Below are 20,245 nucleotides of genomic sequence, written 5' to 3' on the forward strand. Positions count from 1 at the left end.
AAGGGATAGCAGTTAGGAAGTGGGCGAGCTTGTCTTCCACGGTCACGGGTGTTTCTGTGTATGCCACATAATTATCGAGAGTTCCATGAGGTTATATCCAGGCCGCCTTCTGGAGACACTTACCAGTTACTTCATGCCGCATCAAAAGCTAGCCAACTTCATACCAGTCAACGGTACGAAGACATTGGGCCGTGTGCCCTAGGTATGGCCATGTGCCCATTCTCACGCATATCGGTGCTTCTTGACCAAGAATAGTGAGCGACACACCCCATGGATATGTGGTCCATGATCAGGACTAGTGGAAAAAAATGCCAACGGTTACGTACCTTAGCTTCTGTAAGACCAGTGAGGGCAAAATGCCGGACTAATTCTATAGCATTTTGCAGGACCCTTCACATGTCCCCATACTAGATTGCAGAAAACACGAAAACTGCTTAAAGGGTACGCCATACACGAGCGTAGAGCACCCAGTATGGGAGCTCCGTGATGAAATGAAATCCAATGCTGTCGGTGGGATCAACGACGGCAACAAGACCAACATGGTATTAACTGACATCTGCCTTATTATTTCAACTAAAAGTCGTAATACTTTTGTCGTGAGAGGCGCATATAAGATAAACTAAGTTCATAATGTGAGCTGCTCGTAGCTGGGGCCGCCAGTGAGACCAGCTGTGGGGCGAGATCTTGTGGCCCTCGAGGATCTCGTACTCGCCCCTCTTCTTTATTCAGCCAAAACATTCAGCACTCCGTCTAAACGGTATGCTAAGAAGTGTAGGAGTTGCATAGAAACGTCTTTCAAGGCATCTGGGAGCCTCTGCACCTCTGCTGCCTACGTTTCTCCGCTCCCGCTCAAGAGCACAATTTTCTCTAAATTCTAGAGACGCAACATACACACTTACACATTGAGCTGTCCCGTAACACAAGGAGTCTGACAAGGCTTGCCATCTGTTCTTCGTGAAGAGCTGCACTGGGAGCTGTTCAGATAGCAAGGTGAGTCATTGTTCACGTCCATCAACTCAAACAGCCGCTGCTCTTCGCAGTTCCCAATCAACGAAAATCAGGGGCACGTCATGAAGCATCTGCAGATCTTGCGGGCTCCGGCATGACGCCGGCAGCGTTACCTATGAGGATTGACTTGGACATGGGAATGCTTACCCGGCGTGTAGCGTGGGTTGCTTGCTAGCTACGGCGTTGGCCTTCTGCCTCCAGTTGTTATGTCTGAAGATTGGGGTTTGTTTTGTTTGCAGTACGAAGAATTGAGGAGCCAGCTCACAATGTTTCGTCGGCCTCTTCCAGCCGGCAACCAGTCACCACTAGGCAACAAGGACAGGAAAAAGTAAGTCTCAGTAGCATCGCGTACCTCGGCACCTACCCAAGACATCCTTTATCTAGCTAATTCGCCACTTATACTCACCTGTAATTGGTACCGAAGCACCACCGTGGGGCTGGAGGTGGAGTACTCATCGTTTGTACGATGATGGGCAGCCATGAAACCACGTTGCTAATGGTGGAGTGGCGTACATGTAAGGATGAATCTGAGCACCTAAATGACAGCCAGTACGCGAAAGATAAGCCCCGGAGTGTAAAATGTAATCTATACATGAGAAAAGTGCAATACAGCTTTACTTGTCTCCTTCTGTGTCACCTTGGCGCCTGGCAGACTCAGGGAAACCCTTTTGCGTTCCTTCCCGCTTCTTACTGAAGAGGATGCGGACATACTGCTGCCCCAAAAAGAGGGGGTGACTATCACCCGCGTCAATCTGCCGCAAGCCCCCGCTCCAGCTGGAGGAGGTCCCCAACAGCCTGGTGCCCTCGCACCGTTAATGAGCTATACCAGCGCCAACAAATGCAGCTTGTACTCTGTTGGGGACGTTGCTTTGCTCGCTGCGATAAATGGATTTTTATTCCCTACTGTCAGTGATAATGCGTTTTACGACACCGGAGTTTAACGTTTTAAGGGCACAGGCCTCCCATTTACGTTTTTCCACTTGGATTTCCCTCGCCTGCTCTCCCTTCTTTGAATACTTTCTTGCGTCATGGGGTCTCTGTCTTTACCGTATTCTTCCAATATTTACTTTGCTGCAGCGGTGTTGCTGCTTTTGCAGGTTCACGGTCTATGGCGCTGTCCGCAGATGCTTCCGTGCATGATAGTGCCGTCTCCAGTATCTCAGCTTGTGCTAAAGGGGGCCGACTTGATGCTTCCGGGTATCTGTCGACCCTTAACTATAGCCGCAGCGAGAGCAGCGGGCATTAATTCAGTTGAGTTAGGTGATATCTGGGCCGTTCGTGTTGCTGGGAACGCATTGCCCATTGCTGTGGGGCGAGCTGTTACAAGGGCTCCCTCCTTAGAACTTTTGGGTGAAAAAGGGAAGGCTCTTGATCTCATGCATCGTTTGGGAGACTCCTTGTGGTGAGTTTAATGCTTGTCCTTGTGTGTGGCCCTTCAGACACCCGTGTTTTTTGGTGCCAGGTCTTGATGTACAGTCCGGTTGCTGCTGCTGCTGCTGTCTAGTCCTTGGATACAGGAATCCTTTGCCTGCTCAGTTTAACGTTTCGCTTCTATTCGAAACCTACATATCTTCCCATGTCTTGGCCTCCCTGTCAACTTCGCAGCTTGTGACCCCTTCCTGCCTCAGGCGAACTTGTGAATCTGGGCATGCCTCTCTGTCCCTCCGTTGCATTGTTCTCTTCCCTCCATTTGCCTCTCCCTGCTTAGCTCGAAGCCTATTTCGCCTCAATTCTGCCGCACTTTGTTTCCGGGTGTCCCTCTCCGTCACAGTCGCCTTCTGTATATAGTTTCTGACCTGGAATTAATATATCACTAGCTTTTGCTGAATTTTGTGCTCCTTCTGCTATTACTGCTGCCATTAATTTTGCTGCTTCTTTTTTTTGCTGCTGCTGATTGATAGGAACCACGGGAAGCACGTTGTTTTGCCCCCGCTTTTCACCTCCATTCAGGTCTTCAGTGGGACGGACGACGAGGAGTTGCTGGCGTCTTGCGGTATGGGGCCTTCAGAATCCTTGCCGGGGTTTCTGGCTCAACCGGAGCTGAAGCAGCAACCGCAGCAATCAGAAGCTTCCCATGCGGGGGCTCCTGCGAAAGAGGGCGAAGAGTTGGCGGACACAGACGCTCCCACCCCCAAGCCGGTTTCTGCGTCCCCAGCTGTTGCTGCCTCTTGTGCTGGTGCGGAGGTAGACGATGCAGCGGAAGGAGAGAGGCAAACCGGTCCCCCGCTTGATTCAGGAGAGGAAGCTCCCCTTAACTCATTGGAGTCAGCGCTAACCGTTGAGGTCAGATGCCCTCAAATGCTTGCACGTGCCTCATTGGTTTGCCAGGTTGACAGATAGGCGTGTGCACTGAAGGCCTATCTTTATTGTGCACTGAAGGTCAATTCTTACAGGTGTGCAGTAGTCACCTGTATCTGGCACATTTTGCTTAATTGCGCGTACTTGTGTGCCGTAGTTATTGATTCATCTTGACAAACGAAAGGCATTTGCGCTTGACTGCAGGAAACATCTGAAAGCATGCATCTGTGCATAAAAGTGCAGAGTGAAGCGCACGCAGGCACATACACGCACAAGCAGACGCACACGCGTACAGGCTTTTCGTAGGACTGTAGATTTATCCATATACGCAAGGCCGCGTATGTGTGCGTATGGATACGTAAGTGCACGTATTCCATTTGGCGCGTGTATGTGTTTATCTACGTAGGAGCAGGATAGGTACCTAGATTTCTGTTTGTTAGAGACATTGCATGCTGTTTCTGACGATCAACTACCCCTTGACGTTTCTGCATTATACAGGCAAGTTGAGAGGGCGCACCGTTGAAGTGGCAGTGCTCAGTAGTTGGTCACAACAGACCTGCGTGTACTCAAGGGTGCGCCTGCTCCCTGAGTGCTGTCAATATATATATGTATATATGGGACTTCTTTTCTATCTTCGTCTCTGCAGTAAACTTACGACAGAGGCTCCAGCAATCTTTTACACAAAAATCGCAAAGGGAGACGGCCCATTCATAGCCCCTGATATTCGACGATCGTCAGCAAGGAAAGTGAGTTCACTCCTGCTGCTATTGCTGGCCGGTGCTGATGGCTTTGTAGCACTTGTTTTCTTCAGTCTTTTTGAGCCACGTCCCACCCTATTGCACTTCAATTAGGCATCGACCAGGAGACGGCCCACACGAAAGACTTGCTTGCACACGAATGGCACATTTTGACAGACGCAGTGTCGATTCCTGCTCCGGAACGGAGTGCTGGGGTGTATGCACAGTTGGGGAAGTTTATACAGGGAGCCACAAAGAAGAAACTAGTACAGACGAAGGAGCAGAGGGGCATCGTGTCGGTCGTGAAGATAAACCGGTCTCATCCCGACTACTGCAAACACACCCCTGTCCCCGAATCACAAAAAAAGAAACTTGTGGAGAGGGCAGGAGCGTCTGCTGCTGCAACATCCCCAACTGCTTCAGGAGCAGTAGGAGCGGGAGGAGAAGAAGGAACTCGAGATGCACCTAATGCTGCGGGGACTGCACGCTCTGGAGATGAAGGTAGGCAGCAGACAAGAATTTCATAGGAGGCAGGGCTTGCTTTGTTTATCTCTGTTCTAATTCGTTCTTCGTTTTGACCGCTTTGAACGTCCGTATTACTGCTGCGTATCGCTCTCTGCCAGAATTCCTCTTTCATGCACTGAGGGCTCGCGTCTAGCTATGCAGCTGGCATCGTAGTTCTTAGGCTCTAATTCCTCCCCGCGCTGCTATTTCTCAGGTCCGCTCGTCTTTGAATTTTGCGCACCTCCGGCGAAGTGCTGCAGAATTTTCGCAGCAGTTGAAGTTCGCACTGGGAGGTAAGAGAAGAGCAAGAAGCGACAGTAGAGAGTGGTGGGGACGGAGAGAGAGATATGCTTTTGCCTTCCACAACATTTGCTGTAAAGTTTCAGGAGCTTTTAAGGGGCTGTGTGCTTGTGGAATATCTGTTAGCCGTGGAGTTGTGGGTTGTGGTGTCTTAGGAATGTTTTCTTTACAGCTGAGGAATACCGACAGGTGCTTGTCAAGTACTTCGAAGTGCTAAATGCCAAGAAGGAGGAAGGCGAGGAAGAGACACAGGCGGCGCGATGCACTTCGGGGAGTAGGGAAAATACTGTCGCGATAGATCCTCTTTTGGCGGACGCAGGTCAGTCCCACTTGCAATCAATATTTCAGGTTTCCTCGCTCTTAGCCCTCCATACAGTTTGACGGCCTGCAAGGCAACCGGACAGCCATACCGGGAACAAGCCTGTATACACAGACACAGCCCAAGAGGAGAGTGGAAGCAATGACGGCCAGGAACAAAGTAGACAAAGATACTGCTGTTCCTTTTGCTGCGGATTCGTTCGCAGTCCTGACCAAGGAAGAAAGAGAGGAGGCAAAGGCAGCAGGGCCGGAAAAGTTGGTAATGGATAAAGGGGAAATATTTGTGCGGTGGATGGATACCGCACAGCCTTGCCATGCAGTCCTTAGAGATGAGGGAGAGCTGCCACTACTTCAGGGAAGAATCGTGTAAGTACAAGCCTGCTGACAAAGTGACCTGACTATACGCTAATTTGCAGGCGTGTTTGGTGCTGTTGTGGTTCATCCTACCGCGGTCGTTCGCTTTGTAGTTCTCTTGCTTTTTTTTGTGCGCGCTTGTGGCTGCTGTAGGCGGGGTGCATGCAACCCTGTGCGAATCTCAGTGGAGGAGAAGCAAGGCGGACGGAAGCACGTCACACACATAGCGTGAGCTCCCGGCACCAAAAGTAATAAAATAACGAGTACTTGAGCTACACAAGTAGGAACGCGAACACGAAGAGCTAAAGGAGCAACAAGGTTGGCTTGCTGTTCGCTGCGGCATTTTCTCATATATCCTGACGCGACCAGGTTGTAATTTCGTGCGTCTTTTGCCTTTTTAGAAACGTCACAAATTTTCTGGTCGAGCCGAAAGCTGTTGCAGAATTCTTGCAGAAGAAATTGGCAGCATCGGCCTCTGTTTATGCCCCACCTGGCTCGAAGGTGGTTTCCGCTGTTTCCGTACAGGTATGTATACGCCAAATATTTATGGCAAAAAACATTGATGTCTTAACTACACTACCGTGTTCTACCTCACAAGTATGCATGTGCATTCAAATTTGCTCAATATTTTTGGGGGAGACATCTTTTATCAAGTTGGGGCTCGGTTGAAGAGGCATAGCAGCAGTGCTCGTCCGTAAGGTGCCCCCAAACAGTGCATCGGCGGTTGAGCAAGTAACGAATATTAGAGCAATTGCTACTCATTGTCATCAGTTGATTTCTTTATTTTTACTCTGCACAGGGCAACGTTGCGCGTCCAGTCGCTGAGCTGATGATTTCGCACTTTGGTATTCCGAAAAAGTTTGTGGAGGTGGAGTTGAAGAAGCCGAAAAAAGGCCGTTAATTTTACAGCGTAACTCTATTTGAAGTATGCTCTGGTTACGGGCAAACGTTTTTGTTGTTTGTGGGGGGGTTCTCTTTGCCGCGGCATAGAAGCCCACACCCGCAAACTAGTTCTTAAACTGTCCCTTCCCCCTCTCCTGTCCCTGTTTCCCTGTTTCTGCTCACATATTGCGGTGCAAATGTCGGCACAAGCATTTGGGAGCAAGGATATTAACTGCGCCATCCCTTGAGGCATACAGAGTGGCGTGGAAAGAAGTACAGGGTAAGGATGGCAGTTCTAGACTCAGATTAAATGACAGATAGTTTCATCCATTTTCCCTTTTGAATGCGCTTCCATCTGCAAGCAATTTTACACACAGCCTACTTAGTGTGTAGTTGATCACTAGAAGGTCACGCGCTTATACACTCAGAAGTGTTAGAGGCAAAGAGGTTTCCATTCCTATGGTGCACCCTAGAGAACTAGCGAGTCAGCAATCCTGTCTTGATCTTGGGAATTCCTTGTAGTGCCCAGTCGCAGGAGATTCGTCACTTGCTGAAATAGATTCGCCACTTGATATGTCATGCTAACCGATCAGCTCATACGTTTTAACCTGTTTTACGCCTCGCGTTCAAATTAAAACTAGAAGGATAATGAGAAAGATCAAACAAGCATAAACTTCATTCAGCAGCACAGCAGTGATGGTGAACACCCCACGCACGCTGCCTTCTATATGAAATACACGGTTGGTGTGTTTCCATGCACATTGATGAAGTGCGCTGCCGTCCATATCCCGACAGGGATATGGACGGCCGCGCACTTCATGCATACACGCACTTATGTGCAAGTAGAGAACTGTAGGGAAGTGAAGAGCGGCGTCTGGAAACCAAAGCATAGCTGCGGGGTCTCTAATACTGCTGTAAAGATGTTCAACGTGGCTCCGGAGTTATGCAGTCTCCAGTCGGCCGCTTTAGTAATTCGGCAGTGTTTGCTTAGAGCAATGCTGTTGACGAAAATCTCCAAATACATGGTGTGCTCTGAAGTAGCAGTGGCGATGCGATGAAACCGTACTTTTTTGGCGCCGTTACGTGATGCAGTGCTGCGCTACGTAAAAAATGTCACTACTTAATTGCTGCACGAAGCCGTATGCTGCGTCTCACTCCCCATCTACGAAACAGAACGATAGCGTCGGTAGTGACTTCTTTTACGTAGCAGCAGCACTGCATCATGTTATGTCCCCAGAAAAGTACGGTTCTATCGCATCACTACTGCTACTGTGGGGCACACTATGTAGGTGGTGATTTTCGTCAACAGCACCACTGCTTTAAGCAAACACTGCCGAATTACTAAAGCGGTCGACTGGAGACTGCATAACTTCGAAGCCAAGTTCAGCATTTTTGCAGCAGAGAACAACAGGCTGAGTGACAACGTCAGACTCAAAAGTATTTGAGGAGCATCAGAGAGGGGCTAGCGACTTGTCAGACAGCGCCTGAGGTCTCTCAGGGCGGTGACAAAGGGCTCAGTGGGAAGCCACAACTCGTGTGGGGAAGATGCAGACGATTTGCTTGATGGCTAGCGACAAGCTTCAGGGGTTGTCGACCATCATACTGCGGAGGTCTTTGTACGCTCTTATTCTCTATACGCGGTAGCGCGTATAGAGAATAGGAACGTTACTGACCAAGGTTTCCCTGTCCCTGTATGATGACAGTTTGTTCTGGCATTTTGTGGAAACCGTCAATTTTAGCCGTTTATGTGCTCCATTGCTCACGGGGAGTGACACATGCCGAGCGCTGCGTTGTTGCTGCCACTGCTAAACCCAACGGATGCGCTGCCATTGCACCTATTTCTTGTTAGGCGGTGTGGTCCCGTTGCCTCAGCCAAGCAAAAGTTGTAACAAAAATTCTTCTTGTTGCGATGGTACCATCGCCACAATTAGGGCATCCATCGGGTTGGATGTTCTCCGTTGGTACAACGCCTTTTGACTGGCACATGATAAGGGAATCCACGTGAAGTACTCACCCCAATGAATGACACGACTCAGAGCAGTGAACAAGTTCGCAAAAGGCTCCCCGTATTCGACAACATTACCTTGTACGTTGCACACTGAACAGCGTGGCCTCCTAATGTTACTGCCAAGCAGGCACGCAACCGCCCGCTGTGTGTGATACCGTTACACACAGCCAGGCAGCCCCTCTAGCTTTTCCCGAAGAGGAGGGTTACTCTTTGCAGGGGCATGCGCCCCCACTGCTTTCCAACACCCATTGTGCTCACAATGCTTTCCCTGTCCTCGGCTTCTGAAGACCGCAGCAGCGAGTGTCACTGTAAGCTCAAACTGGCCCTAAACTGGCTCATGACAGTCAACGATTCGGAATGCAAATACGGACATAGACCTGCGATCCAAGCAGACGCCTACAACATACACACGAGCTCTTAAACCATCTTATCCTCTGGCAACTTGAATAGCATGATAGGATGCTATTTTTCATGACAAACGCAGCTCCCTGCACGGCACAGCTTTCTGGCAGTCTGAAAAACATGGTGGAATGCTGGTTGTCACGACAAAAGCAGCTCGCTTCGGTTTTCAGTATTCGCAGCAGAGCAGCTTGCCGAGCCAACCCTGCAGCGGAAAAGTCTTCAGAAAAACGAGCAATGCTAGCCTCCCCGCTGTTGCACTCCAGACGCAGGGACAGGCCGCGCTCTTGTGCTAACCTAGCAGCTGACGGGAGCCCCTTGGAGCACCAGAGGCTGTGAAAAAAACGATGACGGAAATGGCTAACGCTGTTCTGCATTAAAGACTATGGGTTCCTCCGAAAAGTAAAGAATACGCAACCAACGTGAGACAAAGGTAAAGTGGCACTGGATAAAATTCTATGCAATGGTGTTAGGGTCCCAGCAGAAACGGTGCTTGACATCTTCATGAATGGCGCCAAGTCTCTTCATCTGATCTTCCGACAGCTGCACAGTCAGCGCTGCCAAATTTTCCTTCAGGTGTTCCTGGGATGTGCTGCACGGTATGATCAGCAGCCCCTGCTGACGAGGCCACCCCAAAAGCACCACGCTGGGTGGCTGATTAATTTCCTTCGCGATCTGACGCAGCCATACACATTGGAAACCGCAGATGGGCCGATCAACACAAGCATACCCTCAAATTAAACACGGCCCAAGCCACGGCCAACACAGGTGAAGGCATCACGCCAGTCCCGTCCCACAAGATCCCTCACTGCGCTCTCAAATGAAGCGCTAACGCTTTCAACATGGTCAGTAAAAGATAAACTAGCGACAATATAGGTGTTCCGAACCTCTTTCACCACCGGGTGGTCAAGCAATCTGTTTTCCCCGGATCCAAGCGAGGAGTAGGCCTGGAGTACTATACTGTGCTTCTTTGCGAACGGAATCAAGTCCGGGACCCAACACATTGGGTGCCACTCAAGCTGCAGACAAGAGAATGCGCTTATTGAAAATCCCCAATAACTGACTGTCCAGCTGGGAGCCACAAGATAGGGACAGCCAGTCCTTCTGCTATCACCCACAAATTCACCAGCTAGACAAGTCAGTGACAGTCTCAGAGAATCGGCGTTGAGCGCCTGTACCTGATTGACCATTGGCATGATCTTCGCGCCATCCTCCATCAGCTGCTCGATGTGCGGCACCAAGAAATTCGACACCCCAATCGCCCGGACCTAAACAAAGAGAGCCGAAGCCTTTCATTTCCTATTCAAAATCCACAGCCATATTCTAGTGCTGTCCTTTCACAATTTCACACGTTCGCGACATATACACGGCGCAATCTCTTTGCTCCTCCACCCCCATGAGGACGCCTCCGCGTTTTGAGGACGAATGCAAGGGCTACGAATCATTCATAGCTTGCCTTTTTCTTCTCATACAACTGCTCTAAGGCGCGCCAACTCTCCAGCCGCCTCTGCCTGTTTGCTGGGCTGTTGGCGTCCACCCCGCCGCTGCCTGAAAGCAAGACATACGCACAGTTCTGCGCAGTTAGCTTGGTGTGTACGTGCCTTGGCAAACACAACTGTACACATACACTTGAAACCTTGGGAGAGTTGTTCGCCAACTGTTGCGCCAGCTCAACGCAGACAAGTCCGTTCACCTGGCCAATGTATTAGGTACAGGTCGAGCTGCTCCACTCCTAGCCGCTCGATTGTGCCTTCAAATGCTTTCAGAACTGCTTCAGTTCCCTGGGCGTCTTCGGGCTTCAGCTTGGAGGTCAAGAATACCCTGGGGTTTCCTGCAGAACAGCAGCAGAGGTGGCACCGCTCCCTCAGTCTAACAGCTGTCTCTGAGCTTTAAAATAAGTCGTTAAACGCTTAACTGAGCACTTATCGCTCGGAAGTTCGACACTCACCCGCCTCCTTGAGGAGCTGCCGGATCTCCTCCTCATTCCCGTACACTGATGCGGTGTCAATCAAACCGTATCGCTCGTGAAGCGCCCCGAAGACCCCAGATCGCAGCCTATCTCCGCGAAGCCGCCATGTCCCTAGCCCTATTACGGGCATACGAACACCGTTAGATAGTGTGCAGCATTCTGCAGCTGCAAGAAGATCAACCCCAGCAAGGCTCGGGCAAGTCATTGTTGATACACCGCACCCAAAAGGATAGGAGAAAAGGAAGGTGAAAAACGAAACCAAGATGAAATCAGAAAATGTGAGGAGCAGACCATTTGTGAAGACCAATTGTTTATCGCTTTGGAAGCGAAGTACGCGCACACGCTTCGCGCGCTGGGCGCTGGCAGACATGCACTGTACACAACAACTGTACAACCTCCAATCCCGCAACTAAATGCTTTTCTCTGTGTGCAGATGGAAATAATCGAACCAACGACTTAAATTACGAAGCTGTCCCCTGCAGATGCTGTGGCAGAAGCAACATACAAACAAACAACGCAATCGATCATCTCTTGTCTTGGGTGCCGCTACACTCTTCCGAGCGTTTTGCTCGTGTCGTCATGAAGCCCAGTTATTTTGACAATACGGAAGTTCGGCTTTCAAAGTGCAACAAGTTTTGGGAAGGTCGTGCAGTAGCTAGAACTTAACAGCTGCAGACAACCTTGCCTAATGATTCCGATTGTATTCTGCCTTGCATCCCCGTATGATTTGAAGAGAGCGGTCCTTTATTAACGGAAACTACCTCTATTAGTGATTATTATTGCTCTCACTGCATGGGGTGAAGCATGTTCAGAACCTGAGTTGGCTCTCTTCACATGCTTGGCTGGTCAGTGTGGGAGTGTCCTCGACTGCGAAGCCCATGCCGCCATCGTAACTCATCTATCCCCAATATTACAACAGCAGTGCCGTAAGCAGAGGTGCTAGGCCTGGTGCTTCGAGTGGCGCGCAGCCACTTATTTCATGAAGTTGGCGAGCGGAAGTGCATGAGGGGGGAGGGCGACTTGCTACAGGGAAGGTTGCGATTTCTGCGGCTTAAAGCTACGCAGCAAACAATTGCAGCCTCTCTTTGCACTTGTACTGTGTTGCCATAATCTGTATGACGGTATTGAGCTGCTCTAGACACAATTCCGTGCACCACAGGAAGCAGTAAATTGGCAGTGCCAGTTGGTATAAATATACGTGACACTGAAGACAGGGTTGTCAGCCTCAATTGGGCAACGTTATTAGGGCCATCAAGGGCACCAACATGCCTACAAGGAATTATCTTCAGCGGCTGCTTTTCAGACTCATGATTTTTGCCTTCGGGTGAAACGTAGTGCTGCATACTACAATCGAGCCGGAAGGAAGTTTTCGAATACCTTGTGCACCGAAATGAAGATATGCAATGTGCAAATATAGTATACCTAAAACTGTAGGGATCAGACGGTGGCGAGACTTTGTGAGTACTGCAAGCAGCCTTGGCATATAGGGCCGGCACTGCACTTGCAGGTGCACGAAACCTCAGTTGACAACAGGGAATACTATACTTCGATTTCCTTTGAGGCCTTGCCGCTTCTTGGTAGAAATTTTTACCCTTCTGCGTACTATTTTGGTATGATTAAAGGGTTTCCAGAGCTGTAGAGTGTAGCGCAAAACGTACAGGCTGCATCGTGATTAACCGGCTACAACTAGGGGCTATTCCAGGATATGCGCTCTACCTCCTGCCCCATGCCTAAATGACAGCCCTTACTAGCAGCTCACATTAACACAAACAAGCTAGCACATCGGGTAAGCATGTGACCATTCTCACTAGGAAGTCTCATATGCACCTGGTAACTCATACACACGTGGCCCAGCAAATGAAGGTTTCGCCCCGGAGATGCCCACACGGCGATCACCCAGCGAAACAGGGCAAACTAGCAACTTAAACAACCGAAAAGCGAATTAAGGGGGGAGGGAGATGTGTCGACCCCATCCAGCCACAGTTACAAGAAAACTCGGGAAATATTCTGAAGATCCAGATAGCAAACACAACCAGGTACTCACTTCAAACCGTCTGCTCACTATTCTGCACTTCGGCTACTCGGATCGTCAAGTAAGAAATGCGACTGCGATTGTGGGCGCTTGATGAATAAGGTCAAGTTCCACTATTCCTCTTCAAATGCTTGTTTGCTCGCCGGCAATATTGTTTGTGGGGATATTGTGGATACTGTCTGGCTAAGGCAGAACAGAATCGTTTTGAACTGCAAATATAATATTTTGCGACACCAGAACTGGTGTATTTTGTCCCAGTGCCCGGTCTAAGGGGAGCGGAAATCTAACATTTCGCCGTTCTAACAGGAGGCTTAATCATCTTCAGGTACTATCATCTACTGTAGGCCAGTCTTGGCCATGCTGTCCCAAGCTTGGTACCTAGTGCCGGAAGTAGCCTGCATCCTTATCGGGCCCTTCATATTTCTAGCCTACTCTATGGCGGCTAGATACGGGAGTAGCGCAAAAGGCTACTTGCTTCCGCGTTCATTAAACTGTTGAGGGTAGCACACAAGTGTGAGGACCTAGCGAACTGTTATACAAGTACCTGAACGACGCGCTGCATACCCAATATAATCTTCATAGACGCGAGCTTAGAGATTAATCAATGGGAAGAAGCTTTTCTAGACTCTACCATCGTGATAAAGCCTACGCAAAATTCTTAAGACACGGAAACAACGATGTTGAGTGCAGTTTCAAGTCATCAGGCGCTCCAGTGTGCCCATTCCCCCGTACAAAAGCTCGCTAGACCGAAGGCCTAACTTAAGTAAAAATTATATGCACAATTTAGAAGATGCATCTCTTTCCCGGGCCAACACGGTAGTGCTCCATGTGCGGAGCAGCGGTGTAGGGATCAAGCAATCGTCACGCCACCGCGTAAGGGAGGCGGCGGCGCCTGTGCCTTGAAAGACTCGATTTGAAGGGAAAAAATGCCTTGGGAACATACTACGGACTATTCATAGTGCACAGTCTGCCTTTTTTGCACAAGATCCAGAGATTGTGGAGCCCAGCGCTACAACTGGAGCGGCAGCGCCACAGGGCTGCACTTCAGATGCACAAGAGGGTCAAACGCTCTCTCTTGTCGCTTTGTTATGTCCCATACGTTGGTTTTTACTCAACGATAAGTAAGAGGTACAGCGAAATTGCCATGAAAGAGGCAAAAGCAACAGCAGGTGCATGAGCAGTGCCAACAGGAGCAACGCCACCGCCTCTGTCCCAGGAAGCGCTGCAAATGAGCAAAACTGATGCGCTTTGACCTCACGTTCTCATGTTCTTGTGTGGTTCGTTTTCCCTTTTTGTTGAAATTGTACTGTATTACTTATTAGACGGTGTATACGTTGCGTATTTTCACCTCCGTTTCTCACCTGTGGCATAAACAGCTACTCGCGGCAGCTCCCACACTCTTGCTCGGTTTCTATCCATGATTTTTCTTCCCTTTCGCTCTCTTTAACTCAAATAGGTAAATTTAGCAATTTGATGAAAAACGGATCGTATCATTTTGCTGCTTCACCTGGAGCTGCCACTTTTGTTGCCGCTGCTGCAACTGCTACTCCCTCGATCTTGGGGAAACAGCTATGGTCTGTGGCTGGCAATAGCTCCTGTGCAGCATTTCTTTCCCGCTTTCCTTCCATGAGAAGGAATTTAATGCTATTTAATAGGGCTTAAGGACCAGAGTGAACCCCGATTCAACGGCGGCTGCTTTTACTACTGGGGACGACTGCAGCAGCAAGGGTAACGCTGGCAACAGCCGCAGTGGAGGCAGAAAGTTCAGCTACGAAGGGCGACTCGACTGCTTCATGGTTTTGTGCTGCACGTACTGCGCCCGCTTCTTGGAAATTTGCAGCTGCAGCAGCAACCTGGGGCGCCGGCTTCGGCTGTTCGCGATCCTGCTGTGGTTGCTGCTGTGACAACGGCTTCCTGAGGGGCTTTCAGGGCCTCATATCTGCTCTGAGGCCACCATGGCAGCATTACCGCCTTCACTTGGCCTGGTTGCACCGACGTCCCGAGAAGCAGCGCGGCTTGCGTATTGCAGCTACAGCAGCAGCAACGGCTGTGGCCGCACGAAAGGCTTTTCTACTCCGTCGGCTCTTCCAGCGGTCCTTTAATTTTTCCCATGTCTCGTTGGCGCGGCATTCTTTCCCGTAGCACAGGGCAGTGCAACAGCAGTAAAACAGGAACAGGCGCAGCTACAACGGCAACAACGACGCCACCTCAGGAGGACTATGGCTCCTCTGCCGCCACTGCTCCTGACAAGGAGCTCGGACGAGACGGTAGCTGCATTAGCTGCTGCAGCTTATCGAGCTGTGGCAGCACTTCGGGTGTGTGGCTACCACTCGCTGCCGTAGGGAGCGACGAACTGCTGGGCCTGTATGAGAGGAACAGCAGCGGCAAGCAGCAGCAATGCATACGCCGAGGAGATAGCTGTAGCACAAGCTGCACCCGCAGCAGCGCTCCGTTTTTGCCCGCCTTTACCTGCAGCAGCAGCAGCAGCACAGTGGCTTCCCCCACCTACCGCACCTGCACCGCAGGAAGAGCAGCAGGACTACAGGCAAGCAGCAGCCGAGGCAGTGTTGGCAGCGCTTTGTGCGGCTGCATAGCTTGCAGCAGCCCGGAAATTCACGAAGTGCCTCTGCCTCCGCAGCGCTGCCATCACATTTGCCTTATCGGTGCTCAGCAGCGGCACCAGCGGCAGCCAACCGAGCTGCTAAGCAGTGGAGCAGCAGCAGCACAGCAAACAAAGGCAGCTCCCAGAACAGTAGCAAGGGAAGAGGCGAGCTCGTTTTATGAGTCTCCAACCGAATTTTGGGGGCCCCATGGGGTCCGTATGGCTCGCAGCGTTTTCGTGGAGGGCCCAACTGCAGCAGCGTCACCTGCAGCTGCATCGTCTTCTTTGCACAGCGACTCCTGCGCCCCGTTGGAGAGCGGACAGCAACAGCAGCGTGAGAGGCAACATAAGCCACAGCGTCAGCGCTTTAAATGTCCCAGCAGCTCACTTTCGTTGGCAGGGTCTTCCCTGATGCTACCGGCGCCTTCTGCTGCTGCTGCTGCTCTGGCGGCGTCTGCGGTTTCACCTGGAGGACCCTGGAGAGGCCATTCTTTTGAAGGCCGTGTTATCCTTTTGGAGAGTGGCTGCAGCAGCGGCGGAGAGAGCAGCAGCAGTAGCTACTACCGCCATTGCAATAGCGACAGTGCAGTGGCTGTCGATCCGGCCTCTCTTGGGGCTAGGACTTCAGGCGCGAGATCTGCAACGGCGGCATCAGAAGCAGCTGCAGATGCCGCCACAGAGGCAGCCGCAACAGCTGCTGCAAAGGCTGCAGCAACAGCTGCAGCAACGGCTGCAGCAACAGCTGCAGCAACTGCAACGGCGACAGCAGCAGCAACAGCTGCTGCAACGGCAGCGGCAGCTGCGGCCGCAGCAGCAGCGGCAACAGCAGTTCCTTGTTTCTCTGCGCTTTTCGAAACACCTCTGGACGACCTTGATCCTTCTGCTACAGCGACGGGGGCCAGCAGAAGCAATAGCAAAACAGAGGCAACGGAAATCTCTGACAGCAGGGAGAGCCTTCCTGTAGTGCCACAGCGGCGTTTGTATCAACAGCATCTGTCCCGCGGACGCATGCTGCCGACGCAACGCAGCTTCAGCCACGGCAGCAGCAAAAACGCCATCACAAGTTTATCTCGTTTGTCATTTCTTTGGAGTGGCAGCAAACTTTGGCGGGCGCCACTTCAGCAGCATGAACGACCGCAACAGGCCACCCGTACGCACAGCAGCGGGAATCTTCAGGCTGCTGCTACTGCTGGATCTCTAGTGATAGCGACAGGAAGAGTGCGAAGGTGCAATACTGCGGTTGCAGCCGTTCTTGAAGATGCAGTGGGAAGCTCTTCTGTTAGCCAAAGGACAGTTGAGAGACCTGACGCTGCTCCTGCCACGGCTCCACAGGCGGCGTCAGCTTTAGCGTCTTGCTGCGCAATGGGTTGCTCTTCTTCTAGTTGCCGGGGAGTTCACGTAGTGGAGAGCCCGCAGCAGCAACAGCTGCGAGTGACGCAGGGAGCCCAGGTGGTGCAATGCCAGCCGCCACAAGTGAAGCAGCGAGAAGTACAACAGCAACAGCAGCGTCGGAAGAAACATGGTGTGTCCTACCTGCTGATGTGGCGGCGTCGCCACACAAAGGCCAGCACAGCATCAGCTGCTGCTGATGAAGCTATGAGTTTAGAAGCAACGGCAGCAGCTTCAGGAGAGGAGCGCTCAGGTACTCTGTTTGGAGAATCCGCTGGCCGTAGAGTGCATACCAGCCCCCTTGTAGTTGGAAGCTGCGTGTACACTGCAGTGGGCTCTGAGCCAGCGCAGCAGCAGCTTCAGCAGAGGCAGCAGAAGCAACGGAAGCAACGCCAGAGGTATGCAGAGGCACAGAAACAGTTGCAGGTGCAGCAGCGCCTCCTCCTGCAGCTGCAGCTGCAGCACGATTTTCCACAGGCCTCCCTGGGTGAGGCTGTTGGCGATATTCAAGCCGAAGTCAGCCCAAACCAACGTTGCCGCAGCAGCAGCACCAGCGCAGCTGCAGCAGCTGTCACGGTGCCAGTAATAACTGAGGCAGCAGCAGCAGCTCCAGGCGCAACAGGAACATATGATACATTAGATTCAACAGCAGCCGTACGTAACCAACTAACAAAGGAACACTGGGAACATCAACGACGTGAAGACGTCGTACCGTCAGTGGCCTTATCAAGCACGCCAGCAAGCCCTGCAAAAGGAGTTACAGGTATAGCACTGCTGTCGGCAGAGGGTCCTGCAGCGGACGGAACAACAGCGGGAGAAACTGTGCCAGTACCACTCGCTCCAGCAGCCCCAGCTTCAGAAGAAGGTGCATCTGCGGCGTTGGCACCAGCAAAGGCAGCAGCAGCGGAAGCCAATGCACCGGTTCTAGTACCTTCTGCAATTCCAGTAGCGAAGGAGGGTGTATTCGCAGCGGAAGAGCCAGCAGAAGTAGCAGCTGCACCAGCAGCAACAGACTGTGCCAAAGACAGCTTATGGGGTCTTGATGTTGCCACCGCTGTCGCCGTATCTCTCTGCGACAGAGAGGTATCTCTCTGCGACAAGGAAGCCTCAGCTTGTTCATTTGAAAGCATTGGGTACAGTAGAGGCACCAGCAAGAGCCAAAGAAAGTGCCTCGACGTTGGCAGCGGCACTGATTCGCTTGAAGAGTTTCAGAGCTGCAGCAGCAGCACCAGCCTCAGCAGATGCAGCAGCAACAGGGACAACGAGCGACGCGGCACAGTAGGGGGGTGGATGTCTAATGGGCATTCCATGTGGCAGCAGCACAACAGCAGCATTGGCAGCAGCAATAGTTGCGAGGACCTCGAGGAGAGACTGACGGAGGCGCTTGGCATCGGCCTGCCGTACCGAAAATGGAACAGACGAGGTATCAAGGCAGCAACCCTAGGCATGGCGCCAGCTGCTGCCGCGGATCTGCTTCTGGATTCGCGCCGTGTCCACTGCGTTCAAACTAGCGGAGGGAACAGCCGCAGCAGCAGCAGTTCACCAAGGCTTCGCCGTAGCTCTCGTGTCTTATCCTCAAAAACGCCGCAACCACACAAGGCTGCACGTAGTACTTGCTGCTCGGCGGAGGTAAATGAGCGCGCCAAAGAAGCGGCAGCATACGCTGCGGACGCTGTTGCAGCTCTCATCGGCCAGGGACTGTACAACCCTACTGGAGTCTTTAGTGGTGGCAGCAGCACGCGCTGCAGCATTTCAGAAGAGCCGTCACCAACATCTGCCCGTGCTACATGCAGCAACAGCACTGGCAGGGATTTGACAAGGAAGAGTGAGAGTGTGACTGCTGCTGCGAGGAAAGCACCACCTGCGGCCCCGCTGGACGCATGCTCGCCTTGTGCTGCTACGCCGCCGCCACTGGGAGTGCCGTGCTGTTGCTGCAGCGCGCTGCAGCAACAAATTGACACGGATCCAGCAACTGCAGCCGCGGCAGCCGCGGTAGCAGGTGAAGGCTGCCCTCAGTGTCTCACAGATAGTAGTGAAGTGGACGAATTCCTCACTCCATTTCTCAGCGTCCTTCAGCATGGCCCTGTAGCGGCGGCTCCTTCGCCTGGTGTTGCTCTAAAGACACCTGTACAACCCTGCTGCCGTAGCAGCAGCAGCGTCGGCGGCATCGGTAGCAGCGTAAAAATGGCTCCGTGCAGAGAAGAGGAGCCCTGCGGCACCAGAGGAAGATGTAGGGGCAGCTTTTGTTGCAGCATTTTTGAATGAGCATGACTGCCCCACTGTGTTGTTTGGGTTCGGGAGGGGCCTTCATGTTTCAGAGGGAGAAGCAGCACGCACTGCAGCAGGAAGTGCAGGAGCACCTGTTGTTAAAGCCATAGAATGACACTGCTGAGATAGTGCACGCTTGCTTTGTATATATCTTTCCGTTGGTCTGCATGTCTTTTAAGCTGTCGATTGTTTTTCATAGGGTTCCATACGATCTCTGCTTACACCATATTCATACCCAAGATAGTGTCTCCCCGAATAGGGACCTCTAGGCACTGTTGGGATGGCCCCTGATGGAGTTCTTGTTGCGTTAAGCCATTTCGTTTGTCGTCCTGTGACTCTTTTTCTCCATTGCTTGCTGTATGGTTTAATGCGGCCCAGTGAGTGCATCGGGACCGGCATCATGAGTTGCTGCCTCCCCAGATGCCGCGGCTGCAGTAAGGGCAGCAGCAGCTGTAGAAGGAGCCGCCGTTGCTATTAAGGTGGTGTTGGACGTTTGGAGTGGAGAGCTGCAATTAATCAAGATATATCAGGTGTGTAAGACCACTTGGTGACACTTTAATTCCCACTTCACGTCCGCCGGGTTCGTGCTTTTCAAGTATTTTATGCTGCAGCAGCAGCAGAGGTGGCACAGGCGGCGTGTTCGTGACTCTCGATTGAGACGTGGAAAGGGGTGTGGAAAGGAGCAGCAGAGTAATTTGTTCCGCAGGCACACCACGCAGCAACGGCTGCTGTGTACTGCAGGCTGCCAATTCCAATGCCTTCATCACTTGCATTCCCCATTTGCCTTCATTACTTACTTCCCGGAAGCCGAATACGCAGAAAACAGTACGCCTGTTTCTCTAACTCACTATATGATAGGCGGGAATAGGAGAGCCGCACTGCGCCAGTAATACAGACAAGCGGGGCTTGCAGCATCTGAGGCTGCAGCTACTATACGTTGTAGGGCTGCTGGTGATGACGTAGCAGGGGACGACCGCTGCAGCGTATGCGTTTTGTATTGAAAAGACGCGTAGCCTACGGAGAGGTCCCGTTTTCATAGGCATCCACAGAGTATCTCGGAAGAGTAGGCCAATGGCCAGTCAGGGACCTAGTGCTAGGTGTTATTCAAGTTTGCCGTCCGTCACAATTGGCAGGTACCACTGATGTGCAATAGCCGCAAGCAGGTGTAGAGCGGCAC

General features: G+C 51.7%; 3 protein-coding genes across 3 annotated transcripts; 2 read left to right on the forward strand and 1 right to left on the reverse strand.

The window, feature by feature from the left end:
* Nucleotides 1-2,036: 2,036 nt before the first annotated feature.
* On the forward strand, nucleotides 2,037-6,420 carry ETH_00020350 (uncharacterized protein; the record flags this gene model as incomplete). The annotated part of the gene is made up of 9 exons (XM_013380646.1): nucleotides 2,037-2,410; nucleotides 2,910-3,291; nucleotides 4,271-4,544; nucleotides 4,762-4,840; nucleotides 5,003-5,166; nucleotides 5,372-5,531; nucleotides 5,673-5,747; nucleotides 5,921-6,044; nucleotides 6,319-6,420. The coding sequence occupies 9 exons, from the start codon at nucleotides 2,037-2,039 to the stop codon at nucleotides 6,418-6,420; spliced, it is 1,734 nt and encodes a 577-aa protein (XP_013236100.1).
* Nucleotides 6,421-9,264: 2,844 nt separating this feature from the next.
* ETH_00020355 (aldo/keto reductase family oxidoreductase, putative) lies at nucleotides 9,265-10,907 on the reverse strand (the record flags this gene model as incomplete). The annotated part of the gene is made up of 6 exons (XM_013380647.1): nucleotides 9,265-9,483; nucleotides 9,696-9,827; nucleotides 9,987-10,076; nucleotides 10,265-10,356; nucleotides 10,502-10,639; nucleotides 10,757-10,907. 6 exons carry the CDS (start codon nucleotides 10,905-10,907, stop codon nucleotides 9,265-9,267), a joined length of 822 nt encoding a protein of 273 aa, XP_013236101.1.
* A 4,012-nt stretch (nucleotides 10,908-14,919) lies between these two features.
* Nucleotides 14,920-19,065, forward strand: ETH_00020360 (uncharacterized protein; the record flags this gene model as incomplete). The annotated part of the gene is made up of 1 exon (XM_013380648.1): nucleotides 14,920-19,065. One exon carries the CDS (start codon nucleotides 14,920-14,922, stop codon nucleotides 19,063-19,065), a length of 4,146 nt encoding a protein of 1,381 aa, XP_013236102.1.
* Nucleotides 19,066-20,245: the final 1,180 nt, after the last annotated feature.

Source organism: Eimeria tenella, genomic scaffold, assembly GCF_000499545.2.
Source record: "Eimeria tenella Houghton genomic scaffold, Eth_scaff76, whole genome shotgun sequence".
NCBI classification, from domain to species: domain Eukaryota; phylum Apicomplexa; class Conoidasida; order Eucoccidiorida; family Eimeriidae; genus Eimeria; species Eimeria tenella.